Raw genomic sequence first — 22,916 nt, forward strand, 5'->3', positions numbered from 1 at the left:
TGTGGAATAAGTCAAGGGGTATGAATACTTTCTGAATGCATTGTATCTAGTCTCATTTGTTTTTTTCCCTCAAGTCTTTGGACAAATTCAAAGAATTTACAGAAGAACAAGAGGAAGTGTAAGTTACAGAGGAAGAAAGATCATACCCCCGCAAAATACTCCCCTCTCACAATTACCATTAACAGAGGCGGTTCGCATTTTTTCCGGGGTATGATCTTTGTTCTTCTATAACTTTCGCAGTCTTTATTATTCACTATTCATTCATGATGATCCATAAGCATTAATGTAGAAGTATTCTGAAACATCTATTCTTATTTACAATAAAAGTGACTCTAAAATGACATTACATTATTCACTATTCAGTTCCTATTGGGTGAAACATAATCTGAAACACAACCAAAACAAACTGCAAATACATCCAACAAGTATCTAGTCACAAGCTTGATGTATTCATTGCATGCTAGGAATATGGGGCCAAATACTAAACTGTTGACTACTTTAATATAATATACTTAAAGTTCTTTCATTTCTAAACGGTAAAACAGGTATGTTTGAAAATACCCTCAAATAAAAGGAGACATGTGCTGTCGCCTCATATGAAACGTTTGATCTCAAATAATGAAATGCTGGAGTATCGAGCCACATTTAAAACATTTTGCTTGACTGTCCAAGTAAAATACATCGGAAAGTGTATATTGTCTGGTTTATATTGCTTTCTGGTGCAATTTCAGGTCATTAGAGGGACATTATCTCAGCTTTGAGCACACGTGTATCACTCATCTCAGCACGTACTTAACTGGACATGAAAATACCCTGGCTCAGCTGAGCAAATTCAGTTTTCCCAAGGAGATGTTTTAGCTTTGACATTGTTGCCAGGAAGATGTGCTGTTATGTATTATTTGAAAATAATTTCCTCTAAATATGGAATTAAGGCGTTTTGCCTTCTGTTCTTCTCGTCTATGAATGGCAAAACATATTTTGTGGGTAATAACTGATTATTTTAATCCTGTTTTCCCCTTGTACTTAGCTAAGCTGTGCAATAGTGTCTGGCTATTCTCTATGATAATTTCAAACCTCATTTGATTTGCATTTAGGTATTTGTTCAGTATCACTGTTTTTTACTTCATAAAAGTGTGTTTTTGTTTTTCTATGTTTGGGGTAAATAAACACTAAATGCTGAATTTGTAAGCACATTGATTTTTGTTCATGAATTGTTGTGATGGATTCATTTCATCGATATCATTGGTGTTTTTATATTCTATTACCTGCGGCTACTGAGAAATAGATTCATAAGAATCAGTTCGAAATTGGATGCGATCAGTGTTTTTAAGACTATCTTTGATAGAGAACAATTGTGCATACAGTACATTATACAATCTCTACAGAAGTAAACGTTGAACCAAGATGCCTATTGAAGAACATTGTACAAAATGTTTCTTAATAGGCCGATCTTAGTTCAACTTTCACTTCTGCAGAGATTGTGTCAGGTTGAAAGCACAATTCACAAAGAAATTCATCAAATTGTTTCATTAAAATAACTAGGGTGATCCCACACAAATGGCATACAGAGACAAGCTCACAATTGTCTATTGTTTGTTTTGGAATGTGTCTTGATGGTGCCAGATATTCTTCAAGTGTTCTCTGTTGTGGCCCGACCAATGTTCCTTTGTTCAACTGTTTGGTTGGCCTACTGGTGTAAACCAATAGCCTCATTTCACCCATTCATGACATGATAACTAATGTAAAGTAGGGTGCAATAAGTTGGTCTTATGACTATTATTCAGTCTGATATGACAACTGTATTACAGTTGTCAGTTTCAGTTTATTTTGTCTTCTATTCCAATGAATATAGCACATTCCAAGGATGCATTGTACAACCCAGCTGTTCATTTTGCCCTGATATTCATTTTCTGAAACAGACCGGTGTTGACAGTTGTGGGGTAATCAGTTAGTCTACCTGAAGATAGGAGTTTCGGCCCAAATAGTTGGCCATTTTGAAATGCATTTCAACCTCCAGCTTGGTATGGTTCATGTCATATGTAGATGAATAAATAATGAATCAGTCATTAAATTACTAATGCTTCCTCATACAGTATTAGGAAATGGAAATTGTTGTACCCTGAATATAACATCACACCTTGAATAATACTGCATTTATTTAATAGGTTGGTGTGTCACCACCAATCAGGATAAAATAAGGTCACCGCCGAACCACGCTCCCCAGTAGTGGTCAGTTTATTTTATAAAGGGGAGGGGCCATGGTTATTTTGGGTTCCGAAGCGCTTGCATGTCATTTTGCTTTCGTTGTTCGATGAAGCAGGGTAAGTAAATACCTCTTTCGTTAAAAATGTCCAGCTTCATAATAATTACTTAGCAATAACTATAGGTGTATTTGAACCAAAAATATGAACAATGTATGGACTAACGTAGCTATTTGAGAGTTAATGTGATGTGGTTGGCTATCTAGCATGCATAGATTTGAGCTAACATTACAGAACTAATGTTAGCTACTGTAGTTAATCTAATTTTAGTACGGCCAGTTGATCAAGTTGTTTGGCCATCACTAGCTACTCTGTTGGTCAGGTTACTGTAAACCATATCATATGCATATAGAAATATAAAGCTGTCTCATCTCTGCAGTGTTTTAACAAGGCATGGGCCATAGGCAATTCCATTAGGCAATACATTTGTGTGTAATTCGTAATCGCAATTTAGCTAGACATAGGAATTGCCAGTGACCTCACGATACGATATTATGTGTGTTCGTAAATTCGATCTGGAGTGCCCTACCTACTCCTCGGCGAGATCTTCCAGGAATGTGGGCTCTGAATTTACGAACGGACAATATGAGCGCACACTGGCACTCCAGATTGAATTTACGAACATGCGAGTCGATGTTCCAAATTTATCTCACCATATGTCTGCTGCCATATGGCTGCTGCCGAGGGACAAGAGAAAGCCATGATAACTATTTTTGATCAGTCAGGGAAATGATGGTACTGAAAACAAAATTAGCTGCCTATTTAAAAAGATGGTGAACAAACTATGAAGGAAACATACTGTCACGTCCTGACCAGTGAAAGAAGTCATTTGCCATAGTAGAGTGGTCAGGGCGTGGCAGGTGGGTTTGTTTTGTAGGTATTTTGGGTTTTCTGTTTCTATGTGGGTTTGTTCTAGTTATCATTTTCTTTGTGTTGGTTTTCATGTTCGGCCGTGTATGGTTTCCAATCAGAGGCAGGTATCTTTCGTTGTCTCTGATTGGAAGCCATACTTAGGCAGCCTGTTTTTCCTTTGGGGTTGTGGGTAGTTGTTTTCCGTTTAGTCTTAGTACCTGATGGGACTGTTGTTGGTTGTTTTCTTGTTTTGCTGTTGTAGTGTTTTCATTAAAAGATTAAGAATGAGCACTATCCACGCTGCGTCTCGGTCTCCATTTTACGACCCCTGTGACACATTCTGAGGTTTTGGTGAAGGTACAGAAAACTAGAGCAAAATGTATATTGCGACATTGTCAAAATTCTATGATATATCGTCAAACATAATATCCCGATATGTAACTTAATAGATTTTTACTCCCATCACTAGTTAAAGCCAGTCCTTAATCGAGACAATGGCAAAGCAGTCACCACACCCCAGTTTTAGTAACACGATGAGGGGTGGGGCCTGGAGAAATGGAACCAATTTACATTGTTTACAAACAGATTAAAACAAGTTTATATTTTGGGCTCTGATGGTGTACAGCAGTTGAACTAAGCTTATGAGGCATTTATGTTATTCTTCAATAATTAATTGGTATATATCATTAATTTATAAATCCAAAAATTGATGTAGCAACTAAGGATTCCAGCTTTAAATGATTCTTCTCTCTTTTTTTTTTCTCCAGGCGTGACAGTCAGCAGAAATCAAAATCATGAACAATTATTCTGGGATATGCTTAGTGTTCTGTTTTGCAATATTTGGATTGGGTAAGCAATCATTTTTGTTGTCTTCACACTCTGCCATTGAAGTTGGTTCTTTTGATACTGTTGAGTCTCGCCTAGCTCTCGAACTGAAAGCCATATAGCCATAGGGTTCGCATTTACAATGCTCTGTCTAACCATTAATAATCACTGCATGCAATACGGTTTTGGAAACCTCAAACTGTACTTTCATAGCACCCGGAAATCATTTTACAAATACAAAAGATGCATTTACTGTGTGCCGTTTTAAGATTCCCACAGAAGTTTTTTGACTAGCTCAGGAAGTGCAATACAAACACATCTGTGGAAATGTGTGTTAAAACAGTAAGTTTCTGTTTTGTATTTGTGAAGTTATTTTTGGATGATGATCAAGTTGAGTGTTCAAGTTTTCCAAAACTGTATCGCAATCAAGGATGCATGTTTTTCTAGATGAATCACTCCGCTTCCCTTGATTAGCTGCTGGGATTTGGTCAAATGTGAAATGCTCCTAGTCATGAGAAGGGCTAAGTGTCTCCCCTTGTTTTCTCAGGATCTGCCATCCGCTGTGTCAAATGCAAGGATTACACAGGGAGCTGCACAAAAACACAGGACTGCACTTATGATGATGCCTGCCTGACACTGACTGAGAGAGGTGCAGTAAAATGTGTAATCTGAAACGAATTATGAAAATCCTCCCATGTCTCTGCGTTACCCTGTAACTCCTATGTTCTTTGGCACAGGGGGACAGACGTATCGGCAGTGCGTCAAGTACTCTGACTGCGACTACAATCGACTGGCCCAGATGTTCCCAGCTGTACCAAACTTCAACTTCAACTGTTGCACCGGTGATCTATGCAACGGAGCCACATCCATTGGCACTGGCAAGCCCTTGCTGGGCCTTCTTGCCTCATTGGCAGTGATGTGGTGGTGTATGCACTAACCGCTCCTCACACTTCCGCCTTAGAAGCTCTAATGCTGCCATTCGACTGAACAGAAGCCACTGATGGAACGGCAAGCAGGAAGATATGGGTTAATGGCTCATGCTGAAATTCTGCCGTATTAGTATTTGCCTGATTTACTACTGCACATTTCTAATATTGAATTTGACTCTTTACACTAATAGGATTTGTAATGCTTTCTATGATAACCCATTTGTTGATTACCAATGCTTTGTGCTTCAGCCCAAAGGCTGAAAATATGAAATGTGCTCACAGCTCATGAGTTTGAAGAAGGTATATCATTCAAACAATCCTCTTTTGAGGCTAGTAAAATAGACTTTGGCACTTAACAATTTCCATCTATAGGTTGTCTATAGTTTGCCGACCAAAGTTACTGTAATGTGCTTAAATGTAAGGGATAATTTGAGAAAATTGTTGAGTTTTTGTGTGTCTGTGATTGAGTGGACAAAGTATTGTATAATTGAAAATGCAAATACTGTAGAATTCATGATGTGGAATTTAGAACTGAAGGTTGATCCATTTGGGAGAGACGTTTGTTCACACGCAATGCCTTCACTGCTTTTTTACTGCCTAGCGGCATACCCTGTTTCATAACATTGCTTTTCCTGTTTAATAGGAATCTATTAAACCAACCTGTCTCTTTTAAAGGGCACAGTAAAGACCTTTTTGGATTAAATATTTCACGTGGATGGTGTTGTCTTTTTATTTTAATCTCTGGCCAATAAAAATAAATTAAAAAAGATTGCCAAATAAGCCATATTTATTTGTCAGAAGGCTGCCTTCATGTTTACCCTCATGTTTTGATTCAGAGGAATGTAGAGCTTCGTTTGACAGTGGACTACAACAATCTTAGTATTGACGAATGGAGTTTGTTTTGTAATGTTCTCAGCATCTTCGGTTAGAAAGGAGCTAGAAGAGTAGTGCAGACTGGCATAATTATTCATTTTCCTAATCTACAGCATAACCCAAGGAGTCCCTGTAGTGGTGAACTAATGGGGTATCTTATAAGTGAAAATGGCATGTTCTTGAATGTGATTCGATATATGTTTCTGAAATTTGTTTCATAATGTATGCTAATATCTCAGCAAAATTGTTGATTATAGACTTTTATGAACAAGGCAGGATCTCAATGTGTTGAATACTCCATTACTTTCAGTATGTTAATTAAGAGTTAAACTGAGCAAGCATTGAGAAATGCATCATACAGAACATTTGCGGAGTGGTTTAATGTTATCCGGTGAATTTGATCTCCCAAAATGCCTACCTGGATGGCAGTCAGAGAAGTCTGACTTTGAAATTAGTGCATGTAATCCATTCAGTTTAATTTCCCCATTTCCTTTTACACTCCTACTGATACGTTCTGTTGTGCGGGAGTTTGTCACAGAGTTGGCTTTACTTATCAGTACTACAGCCAAATCCAAGGTCCTTAACTATGACAACATCCATGGCTTATCATTTACCTAGTAGAGAGATGCCAGAGGCCATATTCCCCCATACCCTACTGTTCGACCCCATGCCCTTCATAAACGTCATCCTGTTTGGACAGCTGGATGAGCCAAATAGCAGAGAACAAGAAAGGAAGTAAGTGAGAAAGCAGAGAGCAATAGCAAATAGAGGAGTGAAAAGGACACACAGTGGTAGGAACTTGGTTTTGGTGCATTGTTAAGAGGTTACAAGTTAGTATGGCTTGAGTGGGCACTATCAAACAGCTTTTACTTGGTGGCTTGACGCCTGATACTTGATACTTTTCTAAATAGCACGATCAACAGCTATTAATAAAGTAACCCATGATACAGAGCACAGCAACAAAATGCATTATGGCCATGGGCCTGTGTCAAGTAGAATTTGTCAAATGCGATTTTCAAAACTTGGACGTGAGATTTGAAATATTCCTTCATATAAATGCTGTGTATCAATCTGAGCAACCTAATTTGCCAGAATAAGCCTAAATCACAGTGTTTCAAAAAAAGTTGCTGAGATAAACCATTCTGGGGACAAGATGTGGCCCCATGTTGTTCTTTCACACATTTGAGAGGAGAAAGTGGTGTTTCAATATTTACACAGTGTCACAGTGACATCCTATAAACCATTGGTCCATTGGTTATGCTAACGACATGCCACAGTCTTAACTCAAAGGTACTCATCCTCTGTTGACGTGGTCTTTTCACTCTCCAGGCCACAGAAATAGGGCCCAGTGTTGTGTAAGATGCCTCAATGTTTGTGCTATTTACTGTTAAATGAAAAGAATGTGGGGATGCTCTGGCAACAGATGTGTGCCATCACAACTAGCAAATAAAATTGTAACCCTTCGGGTCAAATCATGATGCTGACCAAGCCTGTAGAGACACATTATTACAGGAATGAACTGTTAGTCAGTTTCCAGGATATAGGAACAACCGAAGGCTGTACAGTATGACACAATTATGTGTATGTCCATATTGCCAGTAGTAACAATAGTAGGATTTATGTGTTAACCTAGTGTTATTAACCTGTTATTAACATTTCTTTGTTTTCTGCTGAAGCACTTATTGGATCTATTTCTTTATTTAAAATGCCCCAAAAGTTTGCTGGCATAGTAAGTCACTAGTCTAAAACAGGATACACAGCCATCCATTCCCAGAAATTCAAATGTTAGTACTCCCCTGAGTGTCATCAAGACAACAGCACAGACTGTTGTCTGAGCATCTATTAACAGACGGTTCAATGTTTGCAACTCTTATTGTCTTTTAGGCTTCAATGTGACTGGCATTGTTCAGACATTGTGCAAATGAGAGTCTTGGTAGGTATACATTGTGTATATTTTGTTATATTTGTGCACAGTTAGTGTGTACTGTGGGACAGGGATAATGAGGTCTGTTTGCAGGTCTCACAAAGCTTCTCTGGGGTGGTCCGAGAAGGGGAGAGCAGGGGAGTGGGAGGGGCTGAGGGACAGGGAGATCTACTATATCTGGAGCAGGGGGATTCACAGAGCACTAGCGAGACACACCTCCAAGCCTGGACAAAAAGGACCTGAGACAAGAGAAGAGGGGTTTCAGTGGAATATGGGAACAGGCTATCATCACTAAAGTCCGTTTTCAACAAGTTCAGAAGAAGAAAACCCTGATCTTCAGGTGTTGAGGTAAGCCTTGTAAACATTTACGTAGATATTGTTATTTGATGTACATAGTCTTCTTGTCAAACACTAGATTCTTATTTGCTTGACCGATATATATATATATACTTAAAAAAAATCTATTTTGTTCTTCAGATGCTGTGTACAAGACTCAATACAGAAGTTGCCATAAAAGCAGAGACATTGACCTGGAAACATTGAAAACAAGAGAAAGAATAGTATTTTCTTAACTCTGCAACAGGAGACAGTGGCTGTTCATAGACTCACACATTTATCCACTCTGCCCATTCCATTTATGTCGGACTCTGAGCTGCTGCCCTCGGCATCCCCCTCTCCACCCCCATTGCACCAGTGCGACTACAGAGAATGGAGACCCACATGGGTAATCATACCCTCAGTCTATCTCCTGGTATTTGTTTTGGGCTCCCTGGGAAATGGGCTTGTCCTCTGGTCATACCTGGATCGACCAGAGGGTAAACCAGCCGGCGTGGGGACCTGCACCAAGCGGCGTCTTCAGGAATCTGGAAGGAGTTCTACCCCCAAGTTGCCTGACTCCTCTCGTTCCCTTACTGACTCACTCATTGCCAGCCTGGCAGCAGCAGACCTGGCTTTTGTGGTAACCCTGCCCTTATGGGCAGCACACACAGCGCTAGACTACCACTGGCCCTTTGGCAAGTCTCTTTGCCAAGTCAGCAGCTATTTAGTGGCCCTCAACATGTATGCCAGTGTGTTCTCCCTCACGGTCCTGAGCATGGAGCGTTACTGGGTTATTGCTGGCCGACGGCGGTCTAGTAGGGCCCAGGGGAGTGGAGTCTGCCGAGCTGCTTGGGTAGTGGGGAGCGTTTGGGTGGTGGCAGGTATCCTTGCTCTTCCTGCGCTGCTACTGAGGACTGTAAGGGAGGTGGATGTAGGGGTTGAGTATGAAGAAGACTGGCAGACAGCTGAGGAAGAGGAACACTCAGATCATGATCACATGCCCATGTTCATATCTTCCTGTATGATGGACTACTCTGGTCTGATCTCAGCAGAGCTGGAGGAAGATGACAGGGAGCAGGCAGAGCTACTGTGGACGGCGGCTCTAGGACTTAAATCCACCTTGGTTGGCTTTCTGTTGCCTCTGATCATCTTATTGATATGTTACTGCTCCCTAGGCCGCCTCCTCAGCCGCCATTTTGGACAGGGTCCTCGCCCCGACCGCCGACGCCAACGCCGCCTTTTGCGAGTTATCGTCACCTTAGTGCTAGCCTTCTTCCTCTGCTGGCTTCCCTTTCATGCCAACAAAACACTTTCCATGCTCGTGGATTTAGAGCTGCTGCCCTACTCCTGCCCATTTGACCGGACTCTGGTTGCAGCTCACCCCTATGCTACCTGTCTAGGGTATGTCAATAGTTGCCTCAACCCCCTTCTATATGCTTGTTGTGATGTGGCCTTTCGGAAGCGCTGCCGGGCCTTACTGCAGTGGTTGTGGTGCAGGGGTAGGTGTGGGAGTCCAATGACAGTAGATGATGATGACAATAGGGAACAGGCCAGCCGGAGTTCTGCAATTCCTTCTGGAACACGCAAGGAAACAGGAGATGGAATTGAGGGGAAGGATGACGTGAGGCATGGCAGAGACTGAGAGGAGGGTAGGAGTGCTGTGGAACCTCAGTTGGAAGAGGATACCAATAAACAGAGACGGATATCCTGGGAAATGTGCAACCCTTACTGTATTCACGTAACCCCTCAGGAGATACATAAACTCAATAAATTCCACTGGGAATGTGATTGATTGAAAAACTGTCATTTCTTCCAAGGAGATAGAAAGGAAACCTTCTAGAAAGACACTGGCAATAAAGAAAAGGTATATTATGTGCTATCAAGCCAACAGATGGGGTTTCTGTATATATTTTTTGATATACAGTACCAGTCAAAAGTTTGGACAAATGTGTCCAAACTTTTGACTGGTACTATAGCTGCATAACAATAATAATGAAATACACATTACATTAAATACTAAGAATTGTGAATGTAGTATCCCATTTTTTCTAAGTGTAGTGCAATAAAATGAATGCTTCTCTGTTAAGGACAGTGATGTTCACACAAGCTTTCTCCAGTCCATGAGAATCATGTGTCCCGCTGAGGTGGAGGCGGCAGAAATGTTGTTACCAAATGAAATCCTTTAGCCATGGAATTGGTACAGCTCATAGTTTCTCACGGAGACACATGGCACTCTCCCTGACACGGACACGGACACGGACACACACACACACACACACACACACACACACACACACACACACACACACACACACACACACACACACACACACACACACACAGAGCCAGAGCCAGAAGGAGGTTTTCAGTTTATAAGGATGTGAATGATGTGTTCCTTTGTGACTCATAAGATTGTATTAATGCAGAATCTTTAGGGCCAAACTTTCATTGAGGAAGCTTGACTAGATGTGGCATTGGAGGCCGCCTGGTTTCAGAGCATTTCGTATTATTCTGTATGTAAACCAAAACACTCCATTTAGTATGCGTTACATTTCATATGTTATGTATACATTTTGGGATGTCCACCATCCATTTCATATGATATGTTACGAATTACAATTCGTATCCTATGTTATGAATTTGCAAAACGAATGATATGTTACGAATTCCAATTTGTTGTGGCTGATGTTAGCTAGGTGGCTAGGTGATTGATGCTAACGTTAGCTAGCTGGCTAACGTTAGCTAGGCTAGGGGTTGGGGTTAGGGGTTAGGGTTAGGAGTTAGGGTTAAGGTTAGGGTTATGGGAAGGGTTAGCTAAAAGGGTTAGGGTAAGGGGAAGGGTTAGCTAACATACTAAGTAGTTAAAAGGAAGTAAGTAGTGTCTTCCCTGTGGCTCAGTTGGTAGAGCATGGTGTTTGCAACGCCAGCAAAAAAAAAACATTAATAAAAAACTAAAAACTAAATATATATATATTTATTTATAAAAAAGGAATTGCATGAAATGAAATGTATGCATTCACTGCTGTAAGTCGCTCTGGATAAGAGCATCTGCTAAATGACTAAAATGTAAATGTATTTGAAAAGTTGCTAATTAGCAAAAAGGCTAAAGTTGCCCGTGATGAGATTCGAACACGCGTTATACATCCACCCCGACCAACCACCACCAGACAGAAGTAACCTGTCTGGTGTAACCATGCAAAACATAACATGTCATATCTAGTCTATGAGACCAGGCTGCCAGAGGTGGTGAGAAGACTGGAAGAAGGGAACAATTTTGAATAAACCATGGTAGGTGGATTAGAGACACCATTAAATGTTCTATGTTGTATGTTAAAAAGTTGCACTTTGTATCGTTTATTTTATTGGTTATAAACTGCACAGCACAAACAAAGAGGAAATCTGAGAAAATAGGCATCATAGTGATTCTGGCTGAACATTTTTTGGGACTCAGGGATTTTACAGCAGAGGTATTACAATCAAATAAATTAAAATAAAATGTTATTTGTCACAGGTTTTGTAAACAACAGGTGTAGATTAACAGTGAAATGCTTACTTACGGGTCCTTTTCCAACAATGCAGAGTTAAAAATAGGAGGAATAAATAACAATAACGAGTAGGCATAAAAATAACATGTCTATACACAGGGAGAACCAGTACAGAGTTGATGTGCAGTAGTACGAGGTAATTGAGGTAGCGATGTACATATGGCATGGGTAAAGTGACTAGGCAACAGGATAGATAATAGACAGTATCAGCAGCATACTGTGTGTGTGTGTGTGTGTGTGTGTGTGTGTGTGTGTGTGTGTGTGTGTGTGTGTGTGTGTGTGTGTGTGCGTGCGTGCGTGCGTGTGTGTGTGTGTGTGTGTGTGTGTGTGTGTGTGTGTGTGTGTGTGTGTAGTGTCAGTATGCATGTGTGTGTGTGTTATGTGTGCAGTTATGTGGACTGTGTGGGTAGAGTCTAGTGTGCACATAGAGTCAGTGCAGGAGAGTCGGTGCAAAAAAAAGTGTATGTGTGAGTTGGGTTTCAGTGTAAGTATGTGTGAGTGTGCAAGTAGAGTCCAGTGTTTTCATGGAGTCAGTGCAAGAGAGTTAGTGCAAAAAAGGGACAATGCGGTGATGTACTGGGCTGTACTCACCACCCTCTGTGGCGCCTTGCGGTCGGGTGCCTTGTAGTTGCCATACCAAACGGTGATGCAACCAGTCAAGATGCTTTCAATGGTGAAGCTGTAGAATTTTTTGAAGGATCTGAGGGCCCATGTCAAATCTTTTCAGCCACTTGAGGGGGAAGAGGCACTGTCATGCCTACTTCACAACTGTGTGGGTGTGTGAGGACCATGTTAATTCCTTAGTGATGTGGACACAGAGGAACTTGAAGCTCTCGACCCTCTACACTACAGCCCCATCGATGTGGATGGGGGTGTTGAATGTTGAGTTGTAGCCAATGAACAGCATACTTACATAGTTATTAGTTTTGTCCAGGTGGGTGAGGGAAGTGTACAGTGCAATAGAGATTGCGTCATCTGTGGATCTATTGGGGCGGTATGTGAATTGTAGTGGATCCAGGGCTCACATCAACACCATCATCCCAGACAGGATGATGGTGTTGATGTGAGCCATGACCAGGCTTTCAAAGTATTTCATGGCTATAGATGTGAGTGCTCTGGGGTAATAGTCATTTAGGCAGGTTAACTTGGCGTTCTTGGACACGGGGACTCTGAGTCTGGCCCTGCAGCCTTGCAAATGTTAACCTGAATCCTGTCAATGAATGTTTAGTCCTCTCAGGCCCTTAAGCCTGTGTAGGGCTGTGATTTGAACTATGACTATAGGAGTGGGATGCTGTTTTACATTTATTTAATTGTTGTATTGTATCTGATGTGTTTTTCCCCCTTTCCTGCAATGGAAAACATTTATCTCAGTCACTACCCGTACAGTAGGTGGTGGCAATACACCTCATCGGTTGTAGTCTGCGCATTTAACCTCAAAGAAGAAGTAGAAGCGACTACCAAGAAGACAAGAGGAAAGATGGCGTCGCTGAATGACAGATCAGTTTGGGATGAGGTGGAGGTTTGTTCCTTGAATTAACAGATTTTAATGTGTTCATCATTTTAATTTGATTACAACATCTATTATTTGAATATGATCGTAATTATGAAGTTAACACGTATCCAATAAACGAAAGGGCTTATCCTGACGTCAGCTAGCATAGCTACAAGCTAACGTTAGCTAGCCTGTTAAATTGATGGGAGAGTGACACAGGAAATTTGCAAGTTTTCTTAACGTTAGCTTGGTCACATAAAACAAATGTTTAGCTTGGTATTTAGCCTGTTAACGAACTGTTATCAACTGTCTGGTCACTTAACGTTGTTAGCTAGTAACTAACGTTACACACACTGAGATTCGTAAATCTATCTGCAAGTTGTTAGCTAACGTTAGCCTGGCTATTTTGCTTGTGTTATTAGCCGCTAGCTAGTTAGCTTATAGCTAGGAGTCATGATTACTGTATACCGTTAGCGGTAGTAGCTAAATAGCTACGTGGTATCATAACATTACAATTTTGCTTATCAACAATAGGATGGGATCGGCGAAGAAGTCCTCAAAATGTCCACTGAAGAGATCGTTCAGCGGACACGTCTTCTGGACAGTGAAATAAAGGTAGATAGCTAGCTAGTCATTTTAGCTGCAATTGGTGTATCAGATGGCCCTCACTGTTCTTATTTTTTTTCAGCTTCTTATCTGTTATGTCTCCACCATATACTTTACCCTTCCATTTTTTAAATGATGATATGAAAATGCTGAATAAGTTGTGCCTAGGTCTATACATTCAGTTGGACTCTTATGTTGTAGATCATGAAGAGTGAGGTATTAAGGGTAACCCATGAGCTGCAGGCCATGAAGGACAAAATAAAAGAGAACACAGAGAAGATCAAAGTGAACAAGACCCTGCCATACCTGGTCTCCAATGTTATCGAGGTAGGAGCATGAAGAAATATGTACACTTTCGTCTCAATGCCACATTGTTTTATTGTATTGAACAGTTTAGTATCAAAAGCGCAATTCTCGTGAAACTCACTTTTGTGATGGGTGTTGAGCTGTGTTGAGCTAATTGTCTGTTTATGACCATACAACAGTGTCTGGATCATCACAGGTTAGGTTTGAGATGTCTTAAAACTGTCTTGTAGCTTTTGGATGTGGACCCAAATGACCAGGAGGAGGATGGAGCAAACATTGATCTAGATTCCCAGAGGAAGGGCAAATGTGCTGTCATCAAAACATCTACAAGACAGGTAAGTAACAACTAGAAATATGTCCAATCCAGTGTTTTCTGCAGCAGTCATTTAGCTGTGGCGCTGCGCACCGACAAAATCATTGCCGCCACGCCAACAAAATATGGAACATTAAAAAATATTTATTTCAAGGAGCACTTTGAAGATGCTGGAACAGTTCACATTTACTTTTCCTCTGCAAACAAAACAAGTAATGAATAGAAATGTCTGACAACCCCATAATGGAATAGTTTATCCATTTACCTAGTCGGCTTGTTTTGTGTTCTATGCGAGATTAATAATCATTTTGATGTGCATTCAAATTACGAGTGCCATAGGGAGGGAATTCCCAAAATTGAATATAGGCTGTGAAAATAGGTTATTTATTTAGTAGGCTACTAAAACTTATACCAGCCACGCCGGTTTATACATTATATGGCCTGCGTATGTGTCAAAGGAATTTTCTATCCTAATGATAATAATTAACAATCAATAAGCCTTGACTAATCCCCAGGGTTTGTAAGACACTGGGTTAATAATTAGGCAAGGACGCCGCTTTCTGCAAAAGGTTAATACGGCTTTATTCAGAGAACGTTCTGCCCAACATACAAAAAGATGTTCATTTTATCCTCTCTCTCTCTCCGCTTACGCACCCACCTCCACACCAACCGTAGACAACCTATGCACACACATACGCACAGACAGTAGGTGAACAGTATCTCTTCCTTGACCTCCCACCACTGTTCCAGTACTGCCTGTTCCTTTCTCCATAGATTAGGAGAACCTTGAAGGCTACTCCCGGTATCTCACACACCCATGTCTAGACTTGATGGGACTAACGTTCAGTACATTGACTTACAGTTTATTATCCATGCTACATAACTACTAATTCATAATGGATTATTGATTCATTTACCTTCATTAGATAATTCTCTTATCAGTATGGTATAATGAACTAATGCCTGAATTAATGTAATAATGAACTGAATTATCTAAAACCAATAGGCCTACCTGCTTACGGGCTGTGTATCCATCTACTGTGTTGTCCTTCCAAACTGGGGATTTCACTCGTGCAGCACCGTTTCCACTATATTTTTGTAGCCTGTTCCCTTATCGTAACTGTTATTTTTATTTCTCCGCTTAGGCCTACGTTAGCCATTTTCACGTGAGCTAGGCTATCCAGGGAAAGTAAACATGGCAAAGTTTTGTATTATCACGTGGAGGGAGGGAACGTTTTAGCACCACACAAATAAGGGACAGTTCCCGGCTCCACACTCTCAATGCGTGTGTGGCTGGTAGCCTTATGTCTGGCTCGCCGCTCACAGAATGGAATTCGCAACACAACAAACTCCTGGGTTTTTAAAATGTGTATTATCTTGATTTAAAATGTTTCCGACCATCATGTAATTGTTCTGAACTGTGAGACGACCCACGGGGTCGACAGAATGTGGGTATCCGACCAGATGCTTGACTCTACTAATGATTAGCCCAATAGGGTAAATGCAGATAGGAAACCCCGTTCTTCAGCCTATTTATTTATAGCCATTAAGCTGCATCAGTTGGGCTACAGGTGATCATATGCTATTAGCAATATGTAAAAATAATTGTAATTTTACCAATATGTTATTTTCGTCATTTCTGGAGGTTTAAATTATATTTTAGATGGTATCAGCATAATTTTCTTTTCATTCCTTTTAGACTAAAATGTATTTTTTTTAAAGTCACCAGAACAAAATAAAATAAATCAGCCCCTCCGTGACATTTTCCCCACACTGCTACCAATTTTCCCAGAGGAAACACCGGTCTGATCTCCTCCCAAGTTCAACTGCATTTTGATCAGTACTTTTCCTGTGTCATTCTTAGTAAATTAAAACAGTTTTTAATAGGAGTTATTCAGCAGTTGTAGTTGACAGCAGTTGCCCCTTTTGTGCTCTTGCAGACATACTTCCTCCCGGTCATTGGCTTGGTGGATGCAGAGAAACTGAAGCCGGGAGACCTCGTGGTAAGCCCCTTTATATGTTCACTTGAGTGTCCTTGAATTGCAGCTCCCTCTGCTCAACAAGCTATGGATTTATTTTTTGTTTTGCTTGAGTGTCGATTTTTCTCTTTCCCTGTGGTGATGACCAGGGGGTAAACAAGGACTCATACTTGATCCTGGAAACCCTGCCCACGGAGTATGATTCCAGGGTCAAAGCCATGGAGGTGGACGAGCGCCCCACTGAACAGTACAGTGACATTGGTGGATTAGACAAACAGATCCAGGAGGTCCGATATTATCATTTGTATCTTATCTCTTTAGACACTCATATGTGAATGTAATTGCAGTTTAACAACATGTGATGCTATTATTTTGACTTTCAGCTGGTGGAAGCAATCGTTCTGCCCATGAACCACAAGGAGAAGTTTGAGAACCTGGGTATTCAGCCACCTAAGGGGGTATTGATGTATGGCCCCCCAGGCACAGGGAAAACCCTACTGGCTAGGGCCTGTGCTGCCCAGACCAAGGTAAAACAAAACCTTGACCTTATGGCTTGCATTTTAGCAAGGGATTATTTGTTTGTGCAGGAGTGCAAACTCCTTTTCTGCTTTAGGTAAAATTGTGTAGACAGGCAGAGTTTGAGTTATTTATCTTTCATCCTACTACAGGCCACATTTCTCAAGCTGGCTGGCCCACAGCTGGTCCAGATGTTCATTGGTGATGGTGCCAAGCTGGTCCGAGACGCCTTTGCCCTGGCCAAGGAGAAGGCCCCCTCTATCATCTTCATAGATGAGCTGGACGCCATTGGAACCAAACGGTGAGTGGTGCAGTTAAACTGTATGAGTCCTACACACTGTAAACCAGCTACCGACACGAGAAGTTTCACAGTTGCTTTCCATAGCTGTTTTAATAGCATCGACACAAGCCTCTGATCCCTTTTGATTTCTCCAGGTTTGACAGTGAGAAAGCAGGTGACAGGGAGGTTCAGAGAACTATGCTTGAGCTCCTCAACCAGCTGGATGGGTTCCAGCCCAACATGCAAGTTAAGGTATTACTCAGCTCTTTAAATTGTTTTCTTAATCAGCTGTACTTGAGGTACCCAAGAGACCTGGTACCTAAGGAGAACTGGCTGTTTCACTATGCTATGAGGAGGCCCTATATTGTTAGCCTGGCTGACGTGACTCAGAGCGCAGGGAGAGCTGTGACGTACTGGTCTGGATAGGAGACCGTTGTAAATGCATTATCGATTGGTTCTCTTCGCTGAATTTGTGCAGCGCGAACACTCCAAAGGAACTCAGACCCCTCAAGAGCCCCCGAACCGAACTGAGACCATCGCGAGAGGTGGTCTGAGTTCAGTTTGCTTGAATTCCGCGGTCCGGGTTCCTTTTTTTAAGGGCAATGTGAACACAAAGCACCATTTCCTGTGCCATAACCACGAGAGATGATGTGCAGGTTTGTGGAAAAAACGTTTGCTGTTTTTTGGATATTGATTAGCGATTGTTATGGATGCATAGACATGACAAAATATGTTTTATGCTGACACGATGTTCAGATTGTTTGTTTGCAATATGTTCTCTTTAGACTAGAGGTCTTCACAGGTCCAACAGACCCGAAATTCTAACAGACCCGAAACCCAGAGAGGGTCTGGGTCCTAAATTCTGACTTTTGTCTCGGATCAGTCAACCAATTGCAACTCAATAAAACTTATAGCTTATGTCCAGCTGAAACTGGTTCCAGCTGCTCACCTCACAGGCTCCTGCTGCTGAGGAGAGAGGGTAAAAGGAGCCTTGGACTAGGCTACTGTTGATTGTGAAGATGGGAGTTATTTTTCATTGAAGTAAAATGGAAGTTGGAGGAAAAAGAGTACAGTGAAAAGAAGCTGACAAGTTTTAATGTTGTAGTGGACAAAGATGAGAAGAAAGTTGGCGGGGCCAAATGGACTGTGTGCGACTCACTATTCAAGTTTGATACAATTTTATACCTGTCATTTATGTATTTCTGAATTTATTATAAATTGTTTAGTCATCAATAATTATTATAAGCTTGTTGTAAAATAAATAGCATTAGCCTATTGCTGTCGTTTGGTAGGCCGACATTAGGTATTGCCTTTGTTGATAATAGCTGCAATATAGGCCGAGCCTGTCAAACTTTTTTTTTTTTCTTTTTTTTTCTGTTGAGCCATTTTCATTAGCCAAATTAAATTCCAGCTGTAATGTTTGCCATAATATAATTACCGGTAGGCCTACTATGCGTTTCGCACTAAAACCATGAAAAGGATCAACCAAAGAGGGCAAAATGTAATTTAATGCCGCAATATAATAACCTGTTTGTGTTTTCCCTATAAACAATGACTTGACTTTTATTACCCTAATAAAGCTAAGCAACTTCTTGTGGAGGTATGGTTATTATTAGGCTTCGCTACTGCAGGCCTATGAAGGCAGTGCGCACTGGCACTCCCAACAGTTGAGGTGAGAATGCTTTATGAGTTACTAACAATATAATGCTTATCTTCATTTAGAATATTCGGATCGAAACTTAATGAATTAGCCTCCTCCTGTACACAAATCAAATCAAATTTATTTATATAGCCCTTCGTACATGAGCTGATATCTCAAAGTGCTGTACAGAAAGCCAGCCTAAAACCCCAAACAGCAAGCAAAGCATGTGAAAGAAGCACGGTGGCTAGGAAAAACTCCCTAGGAAAAAACTCCCTAGAAAGGCCAAAAACCTAGGAAGAAACCTAGAGAGGAACCAGGCTATGAGGGGTGGCCAGTCCTCTTCTGGCTGTGCAGGGTGGATATTATAACAGAACATGGTCAGGATGTTAAAATGTTCATAAATGACCAGCATGGCCAAATAATAATAATCATAGTAGTTGTCGAGGGTGCAACAAGCACGTCCGGTGAACAGGTCAGGGTTCCATAGCCGCAGGCAGAACAGTTGAAACTGGAGCAGCAGCACGGCCAGGTGGACTGGGGACAGCAAGGAGTCATCATACCAGGTAGTCCTGAGGCATGGTCCTAGGGCTCAGGTCCTCCGAGAGAAAGACGGAAAGAGAGAATTAGAGAGAGCATATTTAAATTCACACAGGACACCGGATAAGACAAGAGAAATACTCCAGATGTAACAGACTGACCCTAGCCCCCCGACACATAAACTACTGCAGCATAAATACTGGAGGCTGAGACAGGAGGGATCAGAAGACACTGTGGCCCATCCGATGATACCCCCGGACAGGGCCAAACAGGCAGGATATAACCCCACCCACTTTGCCAAAGCACAGCTCCCACACCACTAGAGGGATGTCTTCAACCACCAACTTACCGTCCTAAGACAAGGGTATAGCCCACAACGATCTCCGCCTTGGCACAACCCAAGGGGGGGCGCCAACCCAGACAGGAAGACCACGTCAGTGACTCAACCCACTCAAGTGACGCACCCCTCCCATGGACGGCATGGAAGAACACCAGTAAGCCAGTGACTCAGCCCCTGTAAAAGGGTTAGAGGCAGAGAATCCCAGTGGAAAGAGGGGAACCGGCAAGGCAGAGACAGCAAGGGCGGTTTGTTGCTCCAGCCTTTCCGTTCACCTTCACACTCCTGGGCCAGACTATACTTAATCATAGGACCTACTGAAGAGAGCAGTCTTCAGTAAAGACTTAAAGGTTGAGACTGAGTCTGCGTCTCTCACATTGGTAGGCAGACCATTCCATAAAAATGGAGCTCTATAGGAGAAAGCCCTACCTCCAGCCGTTTGCTTAGAAATTCTAGGGACAATTAGGTGGCCTGCGTCTTGTGACCGTAGCGTACGTGTAGGTATGTACGGCAGGACCAAATCGGAAAGATAGGTAGGAGCAAGCCCATGTAATGCTTTGTAGGTTAGCAGTAAAACCTTGAAATCAGCCCTTGCCTTAACAGGAAGCCAGTGTAGGGAGGCTAGCACTGGAGTAATATGATCAAATTTTTTGGTTCTAGTCAGGATTCTAGCAGCCGTATTTAGCACTAACTGAAGTTTGTTTAGTGCTTTATCCGGGTAGCCGGAAAGTAGAGCATTGCAGTAGTCCAGCCTAGAAGTAACAAAAGCATGGATTAATTTTTCTGCGTCATTTTTGGACAGAAAGTTTCTGATTTTTGCAATGTTACGTAGATGGAAAAAAGCTGTCCTTGAAACAGTCTTGATATGTTCTTCAAAAGAGAGATCAGGGTCCAGAGTAACGCTGAGGTCCTTCACAGTTTTATTTGAGACGACTGTACAACCATCCAGATTAATTGTCAGATTCAACAGAAGATCTCTTTGTTTCTTGGGACCTAGAACAAGCATCTCTGTTTTGTCCGAGTTTAAAAGTAGAAAGTTTGCAGCCATCCACTTCTTTATGTCTGAAACACAGGCTTCTAGCGAGGGCAATTTTGGGGCTTCACCATGTTTCATTGAAATGTACAGCTGTGTGTCGTCCGCATAGCAGTGAAATTTAACATTATGTTTTCGAATGACATCCCCAAGAGGTAAAATATATATATAGTGAAAACAATAGTGGTCCTAAAACGGAATCTTGAGGAACACCGAAATTTACACCCATATCTATTTAGCAGTAGTAGCCTATCTGACTAGTGTAAAGAAGTTGGTGTCGGGAACATGGCACCGGCGTAGTTCTATCTTTCTCTAGGGCTAGGCCTAAGCTTGGCTCCCTTAATTAATATATATATATAATTATACAGTGGATGCCTATATGCATGCAATGCCCTGATGCATTTGGCGCTCATATATCCAACAGCTAAACCGTGAGGTAGACAATTGATTGTTTTAGGAAAAAATACAGTTTTTAACATCGAAACACAATGAATAGTTTTTATAGTCATTTGTTATTGGAGGTTTATAAGGACACCTAACTGGATAATTTGGCCAATACCACTTGTTTGTTGATGGCGCTGGCAGCGACCAGTTGGAGGTTTCTTTCTCTTTCTACTCTCAGATCCAAACCAGCACAGGTCTGTTTGCCATGGTCCTTTTCGGAACGGGTCAGACTGTCCTCGGGTCCATTCGGAACAGGTCTCCGTTTAAAAATACAATTTTAACGCATATCGGGTCAGGTGGGAAAGCCACAGATCCATTTCGGAACGGGTTCAGTTTTTTGTACTCGTGAAGACCTACTTTAGACTGACTTTCATAAGCTGTTTATTCGATTGTGGGGTTTGAATAGTGAGAAGACAACCACATTTGGTCCCAACATAGAGTACAAAGTCAATGCTAGTTAAAGGGGCAGTAGCCTACATTGGGTGTACAATTTTCAATTACAGCGATATTTAATCTGCAACCAATAATATTGACATGTTAATATAATATTATAATCTGATTATAATTCTCTTCTAGCTTCCAAAATGTGAGTAGGTATATCTAGATGTACGATAAAGTTCTGATGGAATGGCTGGTCCTGCACTTTGTAAAAACCTAGAGTGCATTGAGTGGGACCACAAAGTAGGTGAAGTTAACTGGCAAAAGAGTTGAGTCCTCATTCAAAGGCAAGGGCAGTGTGAATACAAAGTTTATTTTACCACAGAGTTCATGTTAAAGAGGACTGAGATTGGTTATTTTAAACACCCTCAAATGTTTTATTTTTCCTCGGGGGTTGACACTTCTCATTGTTTGGATTTGAAAATCCAACAGTTGTAATGGAAGGGGTTGGCGATCAGGGGCTGTGTTTGAGTGAGAAAGGCATGGAGGAGAAATGATTGGTTAAAAAAAGCACAGCCCCCTTCATTATTGACGTATCGCGCCGACATCAAGTCTTTCCAGACTGAGGTCTGGAGGACTTAGGTGTTAGGCAGACTATATTGTACGCTGACACCTTGACTTTCTGATCCTCTTCTGCCAGGTTATCGCTGCCACTAACAGGGTGGATATCCTAGACCCCGCACTGCTGCGTTCTGGACGTCTGGACCGTAAGATTGAGTTCCCAATGCCCAATGAGGAAGCACGAGCCCGCATCATGCAGATTCACTCACGCAAGATGAACGTCAGGTTTGGACCAATCCACTGCTTCATCCTACATTAGCCAAATTGATATGCATGTTATGATTTATAATTAAATATGCTCAAGCTCTACACTGATTCCTCAGAAGTGTTTCATGTATTATTCAGAATCTGATTGGTGTTCCCACAGCCCTGATGTCAACTACGAGGAGCTGGCCAGGTGCACTGATGATTTCAATGGCGCCCAGTGCAAAGCAGTGTGTGTGGAGGCGGTGAGTCATACTAAACATGCACAAATTTGTGAAAGAACAAACCAGCCCAATAATGAAATTAGTTACGGTGTTCACTGACTTAATTTGCCCATTTTCTTTAAAGATGCAGTTAGGAACAAACATGGATTTAACTTTATTTCTCTTCCAGGGTATGATTGCCCTTCGCAGGGGGGCAACTGAGCTCAATCATGAGGACTACATGGAAGGCATCTTAGAAGTACAGGCCAAGAAGAAGGCCAACCTGCAGTACTATGCCTAAGGCCCTGGAGCTTCAGGGGAAGGGTGCATGTGATACTCTCCAGTTGTGTCCAAAACATGAACCAATCTCTACTGTTAGTGTGCAACATTAACACTAATTGTCACTTCTCTCTTTGGTGTGAGACATGTTTTGGCTTGTTTATGGTCCATGAAAGAATAAAGGCTTTTTACATTTGCCCTTTGGCTGGATGGAAAGAA

The 22,916-nt window shown here is 41.5% G+C and overlaps 3 protein-coding genes across 6 annotated transcripts; all 3 read left to right on the forward strand.

Moving 5' to 3' along the window:
• Positions 1 to 1,904: 1,904 nt before the first annotated feature.
• LOC106587124 (CD59 molecule (CD59 blood group)) lies at positions 1,905 to 5,583 on the forward strand. 3 transcript variants are annotated; one of them, XM_014175164.2, is made up of 4 exons: positions 1,905 to 2,321; positions 3,881 to 3,962; positions 4,486 to 4,587; positions 4,676 to 5,583. In XM_014175164.2, the coding sequence occupies exons 2-4, from the start codon at positions 3,908 to 3,910 to the stop codon at positions 4,873 to 4,875; spliced, it is 357 nt and encodes a 118-aa protein (XP_014030639.1). In that variant the 5' UTR covers positions 1,905 to 2,321; positions 3,881 to 3,907; the 3' UTR covers positions 4,876 to 5,583. The 3 variants fall into 3 exon arrangements, with proteins under 3 accessions (XP_014030639.1, XP_014030641.1, XP_014030640.1); XM_014175166.2 differs by lacking the exon at positions 1,905 to 2,321 and adding an exon at positions 3,367 to 3,470; XM_014175165.2 differs by lacking the exon at positions 1,905 to 2,321 and adding an exon at positions 3,603 to 3,789.
• A 2,300-nt stretch (positions 5,584 to 7,883) lies between these two features.
• aplnr2 (apelin receptor 2) lies at positions 7,884 to 10,251 on the forward strand. The gene is made up of 2 exons (XM_014174779.2): positions 7,884 to 8,012; positions 8,142 to 10,251. The coding sequence occupies exon 2, from the start codon at positions 8,302 to 8,304 to the stop codon at positions 9,622 to 9,624; it is 1,323 nt and encodes a 440-aa protein (XP_014030254.1). The 5' UTR covers positions 7,884 to 8,012; positions 8,142 to 8,301; the 3' UTR covers positions 9,625 to 10,251.
• Positions 10,252 to 12,765: 2,514 nt separating this feature from the next.
• prs6a (26S protease regulatory subunit 6A) lies at positions 12,766 to 22,895 on the forward strand. Of its 2 annotated transcripts, none has more exons than XM_014174749.2 (12): positions 12,766 to 13,040; positions 13,554 to 13,634; positions 13,827 to 13,952; positions 14,162 to 14,266; positions 16,185 to 16,247; positions 16,373 to 16,510; positions 16,607 to 16,750; positions 16,892 to 17,040; positions 17,175 to 17,271; positions 22,091 to 22,236; positions 22,379 to 22,460; positions 22,609 to 22,895. In XM_014174749.2, the coding sequence occupies exons 1-12, from the start codon at positions 12,816 to 12,818 to the stop codon at positions 22,717 to 22,719; spliced, it is 1,467 nt and encodes a 488-aa protein (XP_014030224.2). In that variant the 5' UTR covers positions 12,766 to 12,815; the 3' UTR covers positions 22,720 to 22,895.
• The last annotated feature ends 21 nt before the right edge of the window (positions 22,896 to 22,916 follow it).

Source organism: Salmo salar, chromosome ssa26 (assembly GCF_905237065.1).
Source record: "Salmo salar chromosome ssa26, Ssal_v3.1, whole genome shotgun sequence".
NCBI classification, from domain to species: Eukaryota; Metazoa; Chordata; class Actinopteri; order Salmoniformes; family Salmonidae; genus Salmo; species Salmo salar.